Source organism: Meles meles, chromosome 8, assembly GCF_922984935.1.
Source record: "Meles meles chromosome 8, mMelMel3.1 paternal haplotype, whole genome shotgun sequence".
NCBI classification, from domain to species: Eukaryota; Metazoa; Chordata; class Mammalia; order Carnivora; family Mustelidae; genus Meles; species Meles meles.
In genome coordinates, this window is record NC_060073.1 from 4,872,522 (window position 1) to 4,892,244 (window position 19,723).

The 19,723-nt window shown below is 52.7% G+C and overlaps 1 protein-coding gene across 2 annotated transcripts; it reads left to right on the plus strand.

Annotated features, from left to right (window-relative positions):
• Nucleotides 1–11,397: 11,397 nt before the first annotated feature.
• Nucleotides 11,398–16,724, plus strand: ALDH3B2 (aldehyde dehydrogenase 3 family member B2). 2 transcript variants are annotated; one of them, XM_046016477.1, is made up of 10 exons: nucleotides 11,398–11,456; nucleotides 13,135–13,297; nucleotides 13,677–13,787; nucleotides 13,984–14,104; nucleotides 14,258–14,343; nucleotides 14,453–14,534; nucleotides 14,785–15,171; nucleotides 15,544–15,710; nucleotides 16,166–16,265; nucleotides 16,540–16,724. In XM_046016477.1, the coding sequence occupies exons 1-10, from the start codon at nucleotides 11,398–11,400 to the stop codon at nucleotides 16,722–16,724; spliced, it is 1,461 nt and encodes a 486-aa protein (XP_045872433.1). The 2 variants fall into 2 exon arrangements, with proteins under 2 accessions (XP_045872433.1, XP_045872434.1); XM_046016478.1 differs by lacking the exons at nucleotides 11,398–11,456; nucleotides 13,677–13,787 and having other exon boundaries at nucleotides 13,075–13,297.
• Nucleotides 16,725–19,723: the final 2,999 nt, after the last annotated feature.

Here is a 19,723-nt window from a genome sequence, read left to right on the forward strand (position 1 = left end):
AAATTCTAGTTGGAGACATACGGGGGCGCCTGGCTGGCTCAGTCCGCAAGGCGTGCAACTCTTGGTCTCAGGGTTGTGAGTTCGAGCCCCACATTAAGTGTGGAGATTATTAAAAAAATAAATAAATAAACTTTAAAAAGATAAAGGAGGAGACATATAGTTGACCATTGAACACCACCGGTTTGAACTGCCCAAATCCACTTATGCTTGGAATTTCACAGGATGGAAACTTCACAAGCTTACTTTATTGTAAGAACATGGTACCCAATACATATAGCATACAAAATACGTGTTAATTAACTGTTTCCGTTATCCGTAAGGCTTCCTGTCAAGAGTAGACTGTTAGTAGCTGAGTCTGGTGGGATTCAAAAGCCTTTGGGGGGCGCCTGGCTGGCTCAGTTGGGAGAACGTGCGACTCTTGGTCTTGGGGTTGTCAGTTCGAGCCCCATGTTGGGTGTAGAGGTTACCCAGATAAATAAACTTTAAAAAAAAAAGGGGGGGGGACCCAGAGAGAGCTAAGCCTTTTGTATTTTGTAAGAAGGTAAGATCTTAGGATACTTGTTGAAAACTTGGGACAGGTTGAATCATTTTGTATTGTATATTGGCTGTTCCGAGGCAATACGTGTGTGTGCGGGCTGAAGCAGGCAGCTTTTCACCCAAGAAACCCAGGGGCAGCCATCCTGAGTGGTAAGCCAAAGGGGCCAGCTCCCTGAGGTCCTTGTCCTACACACCACAAAGGACGACCTTGAAACCAAAGGGGCCAGGGGGCTGCAATGTGAGTGGAAGCATGGCCCGCAGCCGAGCCCTTTTCTTTCCTGCAGCTCTCCCCCGAGGACCACGGTCAGAAGGGCTATTATTTTTCCCGTGACCTGCAGTAAAGTTATCTAAACTCTCTGCAATTCAGGATATTTTAGGGAACATTCTATTTACATTTTTTCCTTTTTCCTGCAGCACATTCCAAAGTGGGTCAGCATATAGCAGCAAAGTGAGAACGGCAACCCCAAAGAAGCACCTTGAACTTGTGGAACACAGGTGGGCCATCTGCTGTGCAAACGCCAGGCTCCAAACATCAGCACGTGGTGCTCACACACAGTGGCCACCCCCCAGAGATCAACCACCCTTTCTGGGGAACTCTTGGGAAAGGTGGGGGTCAGCGGCTGGCTGAGACACAGGACTGTTAGCCTTCTTCTCTCAGAAGAAGGGCCTGGCCCTGCTGGGGGGCAGTCCGGGGTCAGGATCCTCAGGCAGCAGGATGTAGGGCAGAGGCTTGGGAAAATCCAGAGGAACTAACAGAAACGGCACCGCCTGGAGCATAGACATGCCCCCATCTACGGAGGCTGCCCAAGCCCTCCACCTGTGGCGTGAACCCAGTCAGTGAGCAGAGAGAAGATCCATTGCCTGTGGTCATGGTCCAGCCACCCTGTTCACAGAACCAAGGGTTTCACTTGGGTGCCTGGCACCCCCTGCTGTATGCCAGGCCACCCCCCCTGCCCAGGGACTTACGGATCTTGGGATAAATGACACATAGGCAGCGATGGACACGAAATAATGTCTATTACTCACCTAATAAACAGCAAAAGGATTCCCCAAGGAGAAGGCTCAGACTGACTAATTAAGAGCATGTGGCTTCAGGCTTTCATTGTACTTCAGGGGACACCCGGGGCAGGGGGTGGGGGGATGCCAGTATGCAGGCTTGGGTTTCCATGGTTGGCATTTGAAATTTGGTTTGAAACTTGGAAAGTGCCAAGGAATGAGGGCTGCACATGGGTCTTCTTATCAGGCTGCCCAGATTGGGGGTGGGGGGGGCAAGGGGAGGATGGGGGCTTGAAAACCATCCGTGGTCAAAACAAAAAGCATGGAGTCTCTGTCCCCCGGTCACACACAGGATAGCTGCTGTAGGCATTCTGTTGCAGGAAGGGGACGGGAGGCGCCGGGGGCTGCTGATTCATAGCCATTCCAAAATCCAGGGTGACAACATCCAGCCCACCAGAGACCCTGAGCTGGAGGGCCCAGCTGGGCTGCAGCCAGATTCCCGACCCAGAGAAACTTCGGTCCTAAATGATGGTTATTTTAAGGCACTGAGTTTGGGAGGGGGGATTTGTTAAGCAGCAGACAGATTTTGATACCCGGAAGTGGGGAGCTAACATAGCAAACGGCTAAAAGCAAGGGGGCGGCTTTGGAATGGGCCAGTGTGAGGGTGTTGTGGGGGTTGGAAAGGCTTTTGGATCATGTCAGAGAAAGGTCTAAATTGCCTTGAACAGGCTGTTAGCTGAAATCTGGGGCTTCAGAACAGAGTCAGTGAAGGCTGGAAAAGGAAGTAAGAAAACTGTTATGGGTTGGTTAAATATATTCTTCAGTATTTTATTGCTTTGGATGATATTGTAAATGGAATTGTTTTCTTAATTTCCTTTTTGGATTGCTCGTTGCTGGTATATAGAAAGACAGCTGGTTTTTGAGTGTGGGCTTTGTATTCTACGATTTTGCTTTATTGGTTTATTAGCTCTAGTAGTGGGAGCGTATGTTTTCAGGATTCTTATATATAGAGTAATATCACCTGTATGAACTCTCACTTTGTTGTGTTTTTTTTAATATTTTGTTTATTTATTTGAGAGAGAGCAAGAGAGGGAGGGAGAGCACCGAGGGAGAGGGAGAAGCAGACTCCCTGCTAAGCAGAGCCCCACGCAAGGCTTGACCCCAAGACCCCCAGATCATGACCTGACAGAAATCAGCTGCTTAACCCACGGAGCCACCCAGGTGCCCCAACTTCTCACTTCTTACTTTCTTATTAGAATGCCTTTTATTTACTTTTCTCTTGCCTAAATACTCCAGCTAGACTTTCAGGAAATTATTGAACAGCCATGGTGAAAGCAGTCATCCTTGTCTTGTTCCTGATTGGGAAGGGAAAGTTCTCAGTCTTTCACCACCAAGTATGACATTAGCTATGGGTTTTTCATAGATGCTTCTTATCATGTTCAGAAAGTTCCTTTCAATTCCTAGTTTGCTGAGTGGTTTTGATTATGAAAGTGTGTTGAATTTGTCAATTTTAAAAATATCTATGGATATGATAATGCTTTTTCTCTTTTATTTTATTAATGTGGCATATTATATTGATTGGTTCCTGATGTTGAATCACCCTTGCCTTCCTGGGATAAACTCCATTAAGTCATGGTGCACAATGCTTTTAATATTCCATGACTCATAATCCTTTATAATCGAGTCTTTAAAATGATATAACCTTTGCTCTATTTCATTCTTTAGGAGCAAGTTACTAGGTCCATTCCATACCCGAGGAGAGAGGATTACACAAGGGCATAAGTGCCTGGAGGCAGGACCCATAAGAGCCATCTGATAAGCTGTCTATCACAATTACCTTCAGACTTGTACAATCTCTCAGATTTTCTACACATACATATGACACAGCAACAACAAAGAAATCTTTAAACCTGTTGGGTTTATAGGTAGAGTTTTACTAACTATTCAAGGAAGAGGTAACTCCAAACTTACATGCATTTTCCAGAGGACAAAAAAGAGAGGATGCTCTTCAACTTACTTGATAAAGCTAGACCATCCTGGGCATTAAAAACAGAAAAAGAAAGTAAGGCTAATTACGTGCATGAACAGAGATGCAAAAATGCTTAATATTTTATTAACAAACCTAATCCTGCAATATAGAAAAAGCAAATTTCTTTTTTCTCTTCCTTTTTTTTTTTTTTTTAGAGAGAGCCCCTCGTACATGTGCACATGAGCTGGGGGGTTGGGGGGGAAGTGGGGGGAGAGGCAGAGGGAGAGGGAGAGAGAGAATCCTAAGCAGGCTCCACACTCAGCTTGGATCCTGATGAGGGGCTCAATCTCATGACCTTGAGATCATAACCTAAGCCAAAATCAAGAGTCAGATGCTTAAATGACTGAGCCCCCCAGGCCCCACCAAAAGCAAATTTCTTCTAATACAACTCATCATATTTACTGATTAAAGGAGAAAAGGCATATGACCATTTCAACAGATGACGAGAAAACACTTGATGAAATTCAATATCCATTTATGATTTAAATAAACAAAATAAACAAGATTTCTCATCAAGCTAGGTATAGAAAATTCTCCAAAGAAAGGCAAAGAAATCTGCCAGAAGTGTGCAGCAAACATTATACTTAAAGGTGAATTACTCACAGTCCATTAAGGACAAGAACTTGACCCTAATTCCCTCTCTCATTTGCTTTTATTCAACATTGTACCAGAGGTCCTAGTGCACACATTAGAATGAGAAAAACCAATGCAATGTAAGAATTGAAAAGAAAGAAAAAAACCTGTCAATTTCTATAGATTTTATCTTCATGTACATGCAAACCTCACTATCATTAGAACCAGTAATGAAAATAAGATTAATACAAAGACATAAATTGCATTCCCATACTCCTATACCTTTTTAGAAAGTATGATTTTTAGAGTAAAAACAAGCTACCTTGGTATTCATCTAGCTAAAAATGTGCTAATGGAAAAATTTATAATATTGTATTGAAAGACAGTAATAAAGAGCTAAATCAGTGGAAAGATATACCATGTTAATGGATGGGAAGATGTCACATTCACCAAAAGTGATCTATAAATTTAAACACTTCCAATCAAGACCCCAACAGCAGTTTTCATGGAATTTGGTGTGCTGATATTAACATGTTTATAGGAAACAAATAGGCCAAGAATAAGCCAAGATAATTCGGGAGAAAAACAAGGTAGGGAAACTTGCCCTACTAGATTTCAAGATTTTTATTAAACAACAGTCTTTAAGACAGTATAGTATTGGTATTGGGATAGAGAAATAAACAAGGCAATGAAATAGATTACACAACCCAGAAACGGACTTACTACAAATGATTTGTCATCCAACCAGTTGCTAGAACAATGTGTTATATGTATGGGGGAAAAAAGTTAAATTAGATCTCTGCTTCACACAATTCATGAAAATAAATAAATTCTAGCAGAACTTAATGTGGAAACCTGACTTTGGGGAGAAACACACACACACACACACACACACACACACACACACACACTGCACACACACACACAAACCCAACTTTTAAAAATGAGCTTAGGGTAGAGAAAATTTTCTTAAAAAGATATAAAAAGCACAAATCTTAAAGTCAAAACAAATTGGACTATACTGTCAATGTCCTCTAGACAATGCTCAGTAAGAACACATTCATCTTTGAACAAATTGGATTTATTGCTTTTGAGACCATGGAGAACTGTAAGGTGTCTCAATAAGAGGGTGTTGGAAAAGACTTAGAGGGTTTGTGTTTGCATCGAGTAACTGGAGGGAGGTTTGAGGAAGCTGGGCTTTGCTCTGGATCGGAGGCTGTTAGAGCAGGGATCTCTCTGTGACTGAGTATCTGAACATATTTTATCTATACAGAGTGCAGATGAGCAGGAAGGTAAAGCTACAATTGACCCACAGGCACCGTCATGCATATCACGACCAGGATGGAGGAATGTGTGGCTGCTGTTGTGGTTTGGACTGTGTTCATGCCTGTTAGCATTCAGTCAGTTTAGGGAATGGTCTTGTTTTTGTCTCCATCCATCAAAGCTGCATGTCTTTGATTCTGTTACTCTGTGGACTTGTTCCTATTCAACAGGAGAGAGCAAGTCCTGGCTGGTCGTGCTGTCCCAGCTCCCAGATGTCAGGGCTTGGTCCTGTCTTCTTCAAGACTAAATTAAAATCCATTCCACAAAAGGTACCATAAACAGAGTGGGATTACAAGCTGTCAGCTGCGAGAAGAAACTCTCAAGATATCTCCTTGGCTTCCAGCCCAGCAAGGTGCTGAGAAGTCATCAGTTCCTCTTAACCACAAGTACAAAACTGAACCAACTGAGGCATCAACGCGGTCAGAGAAGTGAAATCCCAGGGCAAACTGCTCTCCCCAGAATTGGAGAGACAAGCAAGTGGATATAGAGAAATGCAAGTTTGGAGAGCAGAAACACACCCACGAAAAGAAACTTCTACAGGACCCAGCGCCAGCACAGGAAATCCTGAACTGTGAACAGGGAATTTCTGGAGCTCAGTGTGGATAAATCTGAGAGTTAAAAAATGCAGGGGGCCCCAGTCATGGGGGACCCCTCCATGCAAATTTCATGAGTTTTACCTCCAGGAGTTCTACCTGATCCTTACAGTGAGTATTGGGGGAAAATCCCTTCATGCTTCCAGCAGGGGGAGGGAAAAGGAACTATTTTGAAACATGCCAGAGCTTTCTGTTCCCAAGGCCTGCCCTCAGCAGAAACCATTTTACCAGAGCCTAACCTCTCGGGTTTTATGAGAGCCTACCCCACCTGGAGAAAGGGAAATGTGCAAGTCCAGGCCCTTCTAACCATCCCATTCCATCTAGGGAAAGAAAAAATGGAGATACACTCAAGTTCAGTCAAGGGGCACGGGCTCACCAAAATGGTGAGTGGAGACATAACCACGGGACTGCACCACGGCCTCCCCTCCCTGATGCTTCCCCACCTTCAACGCAGTTCCTTCTACCCAGTGCATCACGTCCCCCTTTCAAAAAAAAAAAGATTACAAAGCATTGTGAAAGGCCAAAAACAGTCTGAAGAGACCAAACGAGCATCAGAACCAGAGTCAGAAATGACACAGATCTTGGAATTATCAGACAGGAATTTTATAAAGCTAGGACTGACATGCTGAGCTTTATGGAAAGGCAGACATCATGCTATAACAAGTAGATGATGTAAGCAGAAACAGAAACTTTAACAAAAAATCAAAATGAAATGCAAGAGATCAAAAATTCTGTAACAAAGTGCCTTCTAGGGGTTCATTAGCAGCCTAGACACGGATGAGGAAAAAATCTCTGAGCTTGAAGATATGACACAAAAAAACCCCAAAATAAAAAAGCACAGGGGCGCCTGGGTGGCTCAGTGGATTGAGCCGCTGCCTTCGGCTCGGGTCATGATCTCAGGGTCCTGGGATCGAGCCCCGTATCGGGCTCTCTGCTCCGCGGGGAGCCTGCTTCCTCCTCTCTCTCTGCCTGCCTCTCTGTCTACTTGTGATCTCTCTCTCTGTCAAATAAATAAATAAAATCTTAAAAAAAAAAATAGAAAAGCACAGAGAAAAAAGATTGGGGGAAAAATAGAACAGAATATCCAAGAACTGTGGGACAATAACAAAAAGCATAACACACGTGTAACAGGGAAACCGGAAGGAAAAGAGAAAAGGAACAGAAGTGATATTTGAAGAAACGATGACTGAGAATTTCCCCAAATTAACATCAGACACCAAACCACAGATCTGGGCATCTCAGAGCACACCAAGTAACATAAACACACAAAAAGCTACATCTAGGCATATCACATTCAAACTTTAGAAAATCAAAGAGAAAGAAAAAATCTTGGAAGGAACGGGGGTGGGTATGTTATCTATACCTGATCTATAGAGGAACAAAAGTAAGAATTATATCTGAACTCTCAGAAACCATTTGAGCAGGAAAAATTTCAAATGAAATAGTTGGTATTTACCCAAAGGACTTGAAAACGTGTGTCCACACAAAAACCTGCACATGGATGTATACAACAGCTTTATTCATACTTTCCACAACTTGAAAGCATCCAAGATGTCCTTCCAAAGGTGAATGGATAAATAAACTAAACTGTGGTCCATCCAGACAATGCAATATTATTCAGGGCTAAAAAGAAATGAGTTATTGAACTATGAAAAGACATGAAGGAAACTTAAACGCATATGATTAAGTGAAAGATTGCAATCTGAAAGTCTGCATGCTGTGTGGCTCCAGCTACGTGGAATTCCAGAAAAGGAAAAACTATAGAAACAGTTAAAAAAAAATATATAGTGGTTGTCAGGGGTTCGGAGTGAAGGCATGGAGCACTGAGGAGTTGAGGGCAGTGAAGTTATCCCTTATGATATTACAATGGTGGATGCATGTTATTATGCATTTGTCGGAACCCAGAGAATGTCTAACACCAAGTGGGAACCCCAGTGTAACTGTGGAGTCTGGAAATGATGACAGGTCAGGGTGGATTCGCCGATTTTAACACCTGTGCCGCTCTGGTGAGGGATGTGGAGGGTGCGTGTGGGGGTTAAAGCAGTAGATCGGAAGTATGTGTATTTTTCATTCAATTTTGCTGTGAACCTAAACTGTTCTAGAAAATAAAGTTTATTCATTACCAAAAAAATAGATATACAGCAAAAGGTTACTGTTGTGAATATACAGAATTCCTACAAACTAGGGGCACCCAGGTGGCTCAGTGGGTTAAGCCTCTGCCTTCGGCTCAGGTCATGATCCCAGAGTCCTGGGATCGAGCCCCGAACCGGGCTTTCTGCTCAGCAAGGAGTCTGCTTCCTCCTCTCTCTCTGCCTGCCTCTCTGCCTACTTGTGCTCTCTCTTTCTCTGTCAAATAAATAAATAAAATCTCTTTAAAAATATTTTTAAAAATTCCTACAAACCAATAAGACAAAAGAAAAATAACACAGTAGAAAACCATGCAAACAAACAAACAAACAAAAAACTGATAAGAAGCCCAAAGAGCCCATAAGCAAATGAGACTATGCTCAATTTCAGCAGTAACTCGTAAAATATGAATTACAACAATTGTAAGATACTGTTAAGTACCCATTGTGTCTGTTTCCTAGGACCCAGGTAACAAATTACACAAACTTGGTGGCTTAGAAACCAGATATTTAATTCTCTCACAGTTCTGGAGATCAGAAACCTGAAATCCAGGTACAACAAGACCACACTCTGTCCAGCGTCTCTAGGGGACAGTCCTGCCTTACCTCTTCCCACTTCTGGGGGCTGGGGCGGAGGGCTTCCTTCGCTCACAGCCATCTCTGTCTCATCTTCCCGTGGCCGCCGCCTCTTCTATCTCAAATCTCTTTCTCTGGTGAGGACACTCATCATAGGATTGAGGGATCCTGGGGCTAACCCAGGATGATCTTATCTCAAGATCCTCAATTTCATTACATCTGTAAAGACTCTTTTCCCATAGAAGGTCACATTCAGGGATGCCCAGTGTTAGAGCATAGACATACCTTTGAGGGGGGCGGGGTGAGGGAAGGGCACTGTTCAACTGACTACACTTATGGGCCAAAAGCAAAAATCTGACAATACCAAGTGTTGGAGAGGATATGGGGCAAGGGGAGCTTTCGTACAACGGTAGGGGAAATTTCCATTAGTTATTCTCTTTGGAGGCAAATATCCTCCAAAGGTCATGTGTGCAATACCTGGGGAAGTTGAAGATGAAAATACCACCTACACATCGTGATCCCAGATACGCACCCAAGAGAAACACCGAGAGACGCATATCTGATGTTACACCAATGTGTGTAATCGGCACAAAGGGAACACTCTGTAAATTCCACCATGTGATTTTAGAGGGGCCCCACTCAGTCCATAGGAGCCTGTCAGATCGCAATGGGAAGTCAGGGCCAAACCTCCCAGGCTTCAACCAGAGCCACTGTTCTGTCCTCAGCCTTGTCACATCCGTCTTCCTCCTTCCCCTACTCCCTCCTTTCCCTGGCTGGTGTTACATCATGGAAAACACAGAAATCCCCAGAGGAAATCCGTCCCTCGTCCCTCGTTCTCTGCCCCCAACTCTGCCGGCCCTCACCCCACATGCCCTGCCCCTCTACCTTCCCCCGACAAGGGCTCCCCACCTGGTTCAACCCCATAAACACTGGTATGTGCTCCCAGATCTCCCCACTCTGAACCCATCCCAGCCCCAGCCACCACCCATCCTTGGCTCCCCGGTAGCAACAGAACTCCTGGAAAAGAATCCTCAAGGGGCTCCTGGGTGGCTCGAGCAGTTAAGCGTCTGCCTTCCAGTGGCTGTACCCACTCCAAGGTGCTCCTGGTCTGTCCCCGGCCTTCCCCCTGCTCTGTCTCACTGACACGCAGCGCACTGGGCTTCCTCTTGTCCTCAGATGTTTTCGCTTGTATCCCGTCTGCCCGGAGAGGCGGCTCTTCCCTCCCAGCCACTGCAGGTGGTTGGCAGGGAAGGACTCTGCCCGGGAACCATGGGAGGAAGCAGGGCCCTGATCTGGGACTTCTGGCCTCCAGAGCCGAGAGACCATACATTTCTTTTGTTCTCAGCAACGACGTTTGTGACCATTTGTTACAGCAGCCACAGGAAACTGGTCAAATGGGGCTGCAGAGACATCTTACAATGGTCTTATTCTCTGCTTCCCCAAGCCCTGTGGCTGTTGAGCTATTTGGGCAGCTCACTTCTGTTCCGTTTCATTTCGTTTTGTTTTAACAGCCTCATTAAGGTACGCGTCAGCCATCCGAAGTGCGTATCACCCATTGGTGGGAGGCAGGAGGCCCTCTCAGCTGTTACCCTCACGCTCTGCTCTTAGATGGGCCCCGCCAGCCCTGAGGCTCCCTTCCCGGTGTCCTAACCCCACTGCCGTCTCCGGCCCGGGCCCAGACTCAGACCTGGGGGCTGTGATAAGCTGCGGTTCCTGCTAAGCTGACTCTGCGGGTCTGGGGCAAGGGTGATGTCGGGGTGCCCGGGGGGGTTCTGGTGGGTTCTCCCATGCTCTGCCCGGAGCCACTCCTCACAGCCCTCCGCAGCCGGTGGTCTCGGTCGGATTGGACCACAGTCAGGGCTGGTGGAAGGACGGGGTCGGACAACCGGTGAGGGAGGGGACAGAACCCGAGCCCGTGTTCCTGCTTCCCAGAACTCACTGTGCGCTCAGGCGGGCGCTGAGGCTGTGTCAGTAGCCATCCTTTAGGAGCGCTGACTGCGTCAGCGGCTGTGACCTGTCTTATCTATTCTGGTCATCTTCCTGGGTGATCCTCTCAGGGACCCGGTCACTCACTGTTCTCACCGAGAGAGGCTCGGGGAGGTTAAGTGACTTGCCCAGGGTGCAGCCAGGTGCCTCGCCCAGCCAGGCTTCCTGCAGCTGCCCCGGCCCCTTCCTCCGCCCCAAGGACTCCCGCTGGGCTTGTCAGGAGAGGGGAGATAAAGGGCCCCTGTGGCGTGGGGACGGAGGGGATGGTGGACGTGAGGAGTCGGTGCCGGGACCTGGGTGGGCCATAAAACGCTGCTTGGCACTTGCTGCCAGGTCCCACCGATACTTTATCCTGTAATCCCCTGGGGGATTTTTCTCCTCGGATAACTTCCTGCCAGCCCCTGTCAGCACCCCCAGAACAGCCTGGAATTGCCAGACCTGTCCTCTGTCCAGCCGCAGCCAACCCCTGACCCCGCCTGGGGAAGGTTTTAGAGCCGTGAAGTAGGAGGCAGCTTCTGCTTCCCCAGGGCCACTCCCCTGCCAGGCATGGGCATGGGGGTCTGCTAGGAGCTGGGCTGCGGTGTGGGGGACACTGGCAGTCAGCAGGGCCAGGGGTGAGACCAGGGATAGGAGCGGAGTCAGTGCTTCCGGAAGCGGAATGTCAGGCAAAGAAGGCAAAGGTGCGGGGAGGAACCCAGGGTCTGAGCCCACACTGGGGTGTGTGGGGCCCGGGAGTCTCCAATGTGAAACATGGAGCCACAGGGCAGGGGCCGGGGCCGGGAGCTGACTCTGCTCAGGGAGGCAGGCACTGTCCTACTCTGGCTGTGCCTGGATTTCAGATTCCCGGGCTCCAGCACCCTCCGAGGAGCCCTCCCTCTGGGCCTGGTGGGGGTGGGTGGGCAGGGACAAACCCCCTCCTCCTCAAGGAGCTCCTAGACTGGGGGACGAGGCAGCACATGGGCAGACTGGGACCAGCCAGGTGTCACCAAGCCTGTGACGGGGACGGCTGGGGTGTTGGGAGAGGAAAGGGAAAGCTGCTTGGGAGGCGAAGCTGGAGCTGAGTCTTTGGTTTATGGCTGTACAAGCGACGCTTACTGTCTATTTCTGCCCCTGAAAGTACTGCCTTCTCACTGCGGAACCTCTGGAAGCCACAGAAAGATGCTCGGAGTCAATCTCAGAAGGGCGAGGGCTCAGCGCTGGTGGGGCTAGGGGCCAAGGGCCATGCAGACTGGGACCGAAGCCACCACACAGCAGGTGTGAGGAGGGTAAATCAGGTCCCCCCTGCCCCCCAGTACCTCGGAGGGGTCATAATCAGACCAGCTGTCTTTCCTGTGTTGTCTGTGCTCCGGAGTGGGCCCCCCGCCCACTCCAAGCCCCAGCTCCCTGTGTGAAGGCCCTGCCTAGCTGTGTCTCGTTTCCCAGAACCTGACCACATGCCAGTCCCTCTGCCCAGAACCCCAGCCCTCCCGGAGCCTGCCCCTGCCCCTCTCCTTCCCGCTGCAGCTGGAACCCGCCGGTGGGGCCTCTCGCTGGCCTCAGCCTGTAGGCCTGTGGCCCACGAAACCTGTTTGTGAACTGTTTTCAGTATCATTGTTCCTCCACGTTGAGACTGTGAGGTCCGGGAGGACTGGCCAAGTCGGCTGTGTCTCCTACACAGCCCAGACCCAGCCAAAGCCTGCCCTGGTAAACAGCCAGGTCAGTAAGCCCCCAGTCCTTGCTCCCCTGCAGGGGGCAGGCAAGGAGGTGCCTTGGATGCGAAGCAGGAACCAGCAGGCCAGCTCCAACCCCTCCGGGCACGTCCACACCCATCCTGGCTTCCCCATTTATTGGGCAAGAGTGGGGCTGGGCCTGGGGATCTGGTCCTGGACAAGCCGAGTCTGAGGTTGTCACCAGACACTCCAAGTGTACACAGTGAGGACACACCTCACCTGGGAAAGGTAAGACTGAGCTGCCGTCAGGGACCGGGGATGGACATCGGGACACCTGGGGGCCATGACTCAGCCCAGACTCTTCCACTCTGGGCCGTGATTCAGGGCCGAGGCCTTTGGCCCTGGAGAGGTACTGGGGGGCCGCTGACAAAGTTAGAGCCGGGCTGATGGTGTGAAGCCCAGGCAGAGAGCGGGATGAGGGAGGGCGATGCTGGTAATCCAGGCAGAGCTCCGGGGGCTCCGGGTCAACCCTGCCAGCGGCCCACTCAGGCCTCGCTCCTCCAGCAAGTTCTCAGGAGGAAATGGTGGGACACGTGTTGGAGGGGTGCGGGGGCAGCTCCGGCCCTCTGGGGTCACGCGGGAGTCCTTGTAGGAGTGTCCGTGAGCCCACAGAGGTGCAGCCAGGAGCGCAGGGAGGATGCCCGAGAAGGTGGGGAGCCCCGGCCCACGCTGCCCCCTCCCTGCAGCATGGACCCCTACGCGGACACCCTGCGGCGGCTGCGGGAGGCCTTCAGCACAGGGCGGACGAGGCCGGCAGAGTTCAGGGCGGCGCAGCTCAAGGGCCTCGGCCGCTTCCTGCAGGAAAACAAGCAGCTTCTGCGGGAGGCGTTGGCGCAGGACCTGCACAAGGTGGGCCGGGGCGGCGGGCGGGGGGTGGGGTGGAGGACTGGTTGTGCCCCCGGTTCATTCCCGTTTATTTCACAGACGTTTTTCTGGCACACAAGGTGCGGCAGCATTAAGTCATCCAAACCCGTGAGCCACGACTCCCATGTTACTGAGGGGGAAACTGAGGTGCATGGGGGTTAAGGCTCTTGCCCGAAGTCCCAGTGTTGGAGCTCGGGCCACCTGCCCAGGGGCCCCGTGCTCCTCACCGCTCACTGTGCTCACTGTGTGGCCTCTGGGGGCCTCTCTCCATGACCCCAGGGTTGGAACTCTTGGGGATCCCAAGCACTAGGTCACCTCCCTGCCCAGCCCCAGACCCGACCCCTGAATTCTCTCTCCGCTGCAGTCAGCCTTTGACGCAGACGTATCCGAGCTCCTCATATGCCAGAACGAGGTCGACCTGGTACTCCAGAAGCTACACACCTGGATGAAGGATGAATACGTGGCCAAGAACCTGGTGAGCCGCTGCCCGCAGCGGGGTGGGGGTGGGGGGGCTCCAGCCTAGGCCTTTTCACCTCCCAACACCCCCGCCCCCAGTCTCTAACTTCCTCGGTCTCCTCACGAAGGCTCCACTCCACATGCCCCTCAAAGACCCTGGGGGGCAGCTTTGGGGTGATCCAGGGTCGCGCCTTACCACGTGTCCTGAACCAAAGGTCTTCTCCCTGGACTCAGCCTTCATCCGGAAGGAGCCCTTGGGCCTGGTGCTCATCATCGCCCCTTGGAACTACCCGGTGCACCTGACCCTGATGCCGCTAGTGGGCGCCCTCGCGGCAGGTGGGGAGCCCGCCCAGGAGCCCTTCCCAAAGGAGGCCCCCAGAATTCCATTTATGTGGTACCCCTGGCCTCTGGCATGTTCCTTGCATCTCTGCCCTGGGTGGGTGTGGGGCACTGGCCTTTCCCCCACGATGTCCCCATCTGTCCCTGAAGGGAACTGCGTGGTGCTGAAGCCATCAGAATTAAGTAAGGGCACAGGGAAGGTCCTGGCTGAGGTCCTGCCTCGATACCTGGACCAGGTGAGGATGGCCCCACCCCATCAGCCCCCGGGGTCGCACACCCCTATCCCTGTCTGCTCCGGAGGGCCAGCTGGCCCCAGGACCTTGAACCATCTGCCCTGCCTCGCAGAGCTGCTTTGCCGTGGTGCTGGGAGGGCCCCAGGAGACCCGGCAGCTGCTGGAGCACAAGTTCGACCACATCTTCTTCACTGGTGAGAGTGGCCTCAACCAGAGTCCTGGTTGGGGTGGGGAGAGAAGGCTGCCGAAGGAGAGGTGGTGGCCAGCAGTGGCGAGCATCCCAGATGGCAATCAGCCCCTGGGCCTTACAGGGTGGACCGCTGGGGCAGCAGGGCCTGGGGCAGATCCCAGCAGACAAGGTACAATGGACCCGAAGAAGTGGTGCCTGGACCATCTAACCAAGGCTGGTTGAGCATGGCCGGCGGTCAACTCTTATATCCCCAGGAAGCACCCAAGTGGGCAGGATCGTCATGGCTGCAGCCGCCAAGCACCTGACGCCCGTCACGCTGGAGCTGGGGGGCAAGAACCCCTGCTACGTGGACGAAGACTGCGACCCCCAGAGCGTGGCCAACCGCGTGGCCTTTTTCCGCTACTTCAACAGCGGCCAGACCTGCGTGGCCCCCGACTACGTCCTGTGCAGCCCCGACACGCAGGAGCGGCTGCTGCCCGCCCTGCAGAGCGCCATCACCCGCTTCTACGGCGACGACCCCCAGAGCTCCCCGAGCCTGGGCCGCATCATCAGCGACAAGCACTTCCAGCGGCTCCGGGGCCTGCTGGGCTGCGGCCGCGTGGCCATCGGCGGCCAGAGCGACGAGAGCGAGCGCTACATCGGTGAGCCGTCGCAGGGCCGAGGCCCTTCCAGGACGCGGGTCCCGCGTGGGCCGCGAGCCTGGGCCGCGAGCCTGGGCCGCGAGCCTGGGCCGCGAGCCTGGGCCCCACCCTCGACACCCAGTCGCCCCGCCCCGACCCCTCGTCGCCCCGCCCCGCCTCGAGGCTCCCAGGGCCACGCGATCTCGCCCAGCCTGGACTCCTGCCTCCCCGACCTCTGCTCCACCTCGGCCCCCGCCGGGGCTGGACACCCCCTCGCCGTCCTCCCTGGGGGCTGCGGGGACGCTCTCTTCCCTGGAAGGCCCCTGAGCCCTGCCCGTGGCCCACACCCACCCCCGTCCCGCCCCAGCGCTGAGGGGTCCCTTGTGCCCGCAGCCCCCACGGTGCTGGTGGACGTGCAGGAGACGGAGCCGGTGATGCAGGAGGAGATCTTCGGCCCCATCCTGCCCATCGTGAACGTGAGGAGCCTGGACGAGGCCATCGACTTCATCAACCGTCGGGAGAAGCCCCTGGCCCTGTACGCCTTCTCCAACAGCAACCAGGTGGGGGGCTGGGGCAGGGTTGGGACAAGGGAGGGGCTGAAAAAGGTGCAGACAGGTGACCTTCCCCTTGATAGCCCATGGTGGGAGGGTTAGGAGCAACATCTCCCGGACAGAGGTTGCCTGCACAAGGACTCCTGGCAGAGGGGGCTTGGGCAAGGCCACAGACTGTCAGATGTGTGGCTGGCCAGCTGTCTGCCCTGGCTGGGGCAGCTTCCACTAAGAGAAGAGGTGCCTTTTTCTACCCAGAGAGCCCCGTCTTCCTAAACCATGCAAAGGCTCTGAATGGGCCGGCAGAGTCCCTGCAGAGGAGAGGGGGCAGAGCAAAGCTCTGGGGGGAGACATCTCAGTAGAAGATGGGAACAGGGAGACTCTCTGCTCCCCGTGGAATGGTGGGGGACCCAAGTCCTCTTTCCTGATGACGAGCCCACCACTGGGCCTCTCCCATCTCCCCCCAGGTAGTGACCCAGATGCTGGATCGGACCAGCAGCGGCATTTTCGGAGGCAACCAAGGTTTCGCTCACCTGTCTCTGCCGTCCCTGCCGCTGGGGGCCGTCGGTGAGCCCAGCCCTCGTCCGCTCCCAGCCCCCACCCCCAGGGAAGACCGGGTTGGTACTCCCAACCTGGGAGGGCCCACTTTTGCCTTCACTCTCTGTTCTGCCTTGATCCAGGCCCTGGGCCTCTCAAGGCCTCAGTTTCCCTATCTGGGCTCTTGGAGTGGCTTGACTTTCCCTGAGCGCCGTGCCAGCCGTGGGCTCCCGCGTGGGGAGGGGGCTGCTGCTAAGGCTGGCTGGGCTGCCCACCTCAGGCCCTCACCTCTGTGCCCATGCAGGGAACAGTGGCATGGGAAGGTACCACGGCAAGTTCACCTTCGACACCTTCTCCCACCACCGCTCCTGCCTGCTCTCCCCCTCGGGCCTGAAGAAGCTCAATGAATTCCTCTACCCGCCCTACAGCAATCTCAGGCAGCAGCTGTTAGGCTGGGCCTTGGGCTCCCACAGCTGCACCCTTCTGTGAGCTCCCCGTGGGCCACGCCTCTGTCCTGCGACTGCCCAGGTGTTCAGTGGTCCCTGGAAGGTGGGGGTCCTGTCCCAGAGTGCAGGGATCCTGTTCTTAGGGTTTTGTCTCAACAGACCCCTCTGGGCAGGACCTCGGGGCCACAGGACCCGCCATTTTCAGGGCCAAGCCCCGTCTGAAACCCCTTCACAGACTCACTGGCCTGACCCTCTGCTGGGATATGTCTGCGTATTTACAGATACATGGATATCTGTAATATGGCTATGCTGGTGTTTACAAAGGACTCCCTTGTATCAGATCTATAATTAGGTTCCCAGAATACAGAGCCATATTTTTTCTTTTTTTAATAGCAAGGGAGGGGATGGGGAGCCATGGTGGGGGGGAAGCCCATGGGTTGGGGCTGCTGGGGAGGGGTCCTAAGGTCAGCCTTGGGCCAAAACTGCAGCGCTGCCTACCGCCACGGCCACCTCCAACTCCCCAACCTGGGCTGTTGCCAGGAGGACCCCCCCCCCCAAATACAGAGCGATTTCTAACAGCCCCATTCACACCTGGTTTGGGGAGCTGGTTTGTGTGACCTGAAGTGATCCGATCTTGAGTCCAGATCTGACTAACGGCTGATGTCACTCTGACGTGTGTGTGTCCCTGGCAAGGACTCCGACGCTCTGGGTGCTCGGAATCAATAGGAGAGAGTACAAAGTTTGATTAGTCATGCCTGCTAGGGGCACAGGATGGGGTCGTGCCCCTTTTGGACGCGTCTGTCATCCTGCCGTGCACTCCCAGAAGGAGGCCGTGGTGGGCAGAGTTTAAATCCTAGCCACTTTCTCTGACACATGGGGAAACTGAGGTCTAGAGACAAGACAGGGTTGAACTGAGTTTGTACAGGAAAGCAGAGCAAAGCTGAATGATGAGGGGGTTTTCTGAGAAATAGGGAGGTGGGGGGTATCAGTTAGCAGAACAGATCTAGTCACTGCTCTTTCCCTAGTCCTCGCCCGGAGAGCTCACGTCCAACCTCCCCTACTCTTACTCAAAGAAGGTACTTCTCCCCTTTCTCAGTGGCGTGCATTCCTCAGGTCCGGCTTGCAGCAGGACAATGGGGTCCGATGGAGACTGAGTGTTCCCTCTCCCCCAGGGTGTGAACTAACTCGCCCATTCCGACAGGGGGCGTCCCACTGTAAATTCCTCTAGATGATGCCTCTTCCACGCACCATGGGGCGCGCTGTTCTCAGCAGCAGGGCATGTAGATGTTCGGTGAGAGTCGGGACATTGGGTGCCTCATTTCTATACCTTCGCGATATTGGGTGCCTCATCGGGGTCCCCAGTCTGGCGTATGGGGTGACAGGCCCTGCTCGTTGATTATTTAAGGGCATCAGAACCTGAGAAGGTACTTTGGTTCACCCAGCCGAGGAGGTTTCACCTGTTAATAATTTAATTTGCTGCTTTAAGGGGAGCCATTGCCCCCCACTTTGGGCCAGAGGTACGTCTGTCCACACCTTTGTCCAGGCGGCACTGGGCAGTGCCCTCTGCCCCCCAGACACCCTGGGGACACAGTGTTTGCACGTGGGCTGATTAAGGCCAGTGCTGAGTGCCAGTCCTGGACCCTTTCTCTGCAAGCCTTGTGTTCCTATTTCCAGTCCTTTGCAGAAAAGCTCCCCCTGTGCCTTAGGGGTCCTGTGAACGAGCCATGATGAGGCGACGGGGTCAGGGTCTAAGGAGATCCTGCCCAGAACCCAAGCACTCATTGTCATCCTTATTATTAGGCATCACTGTTAACTTTTATTGAGATAGAACACGCAGTAAAGTGCATAAATCTTTAAAAAAAAATTGAGGCGTGCCTCGGTGGCTCAGTCTGTTGAGCTTCTGCCTTCCGCTCAGGTCATGATCCCAGGGTCCTGGGATTGAGTCCCTCGTTGGGCTCCCTGCTCAGCGGGGAGCCTGCTTCTCCCTCTCCCTCGGCTGCTCCCCTACTTGTGCTCTCTTTCTCTCTCTGTCTGTGAAATAAATACATGAATCTTAAGAAGCTGCTAAGCTTTTAAAAAAAAAATTTTTTTTAGGGGCGCCTGGGTGGCTCAGTGGGTTAAAGCCTCTGCTTTCGGCTCAAGTCATGATCCCAGGGTCCTGGGATCGAGCCCCGCATCGGGCTCTCTGCTCAGCGGGGAGCCTGCTTCCTCCTCTCTCCCTCTGCCTCTCTGCCTGCTTGTGATCTCTGTCTGTCAAATAAATAAATAAAATCTTTAAAAAAAAAGTTTTTTTAAATTGAATTTGCTGCTTTAATACTCAACCAAGCTGCTTGCGGGTGAGGGGGGACAACACCTCCCTCTGGTGTCATGCTTTATGGTCTGTGGCAAACCATGACCTCTGACATGTGGCCCCCACTGACCGGCTAGTCGACGAGGCCATCTGTACATGGTGATCACGTTACCTAGTTCCCTGGTCTGCACGGTGACGAGGGGTGGCTTGGGTTAGGCCGCACATGGTGGCGTATGTAGAGGTTGGGATCTGCCGGGCTCAAGCAGCCAGCCGCTCCGTGGTGGGGAGCTCTGGTGGACGGCCCCGGATTTCTGGCAACTGTCTTGGGCGTTTAGAGCACTAGGGCACTGTGGGTCAAGGGCAGTCAGGCACCCTGGACAGCATGCCGTGCTGCGGGGGCACTGTGGCGCCCACTCTCCCTGTGCACCCGATCTGCCCCGCCGGCCCCCGAGTCGGCTGCTAGGGCTCGTCTGCGAGCCGGGGCATCGGCTTCCTGATTGCAAGCGCTTGTGCCCTATGCACCAAGTTAGAAAACCGGAGAGGGCGGCCTCAGGCTCCTGCAGGTGCTTTCCACATGTCCTGCCCCCGAAAAGCCTTGTTCCTGTTCTTCCTCCCCTCCCCTTCCCACGGTCAGAGCCTTGAGGTTAATCCCTTTTGAAAAAGCCACTGTCGGTGCCAAGGGTTAAACGCCACCGCTCCTGAGTCATCACCGGCCTGACTGCTTTGAGCTCCGCCTGCTGGCTGCTGGCTGG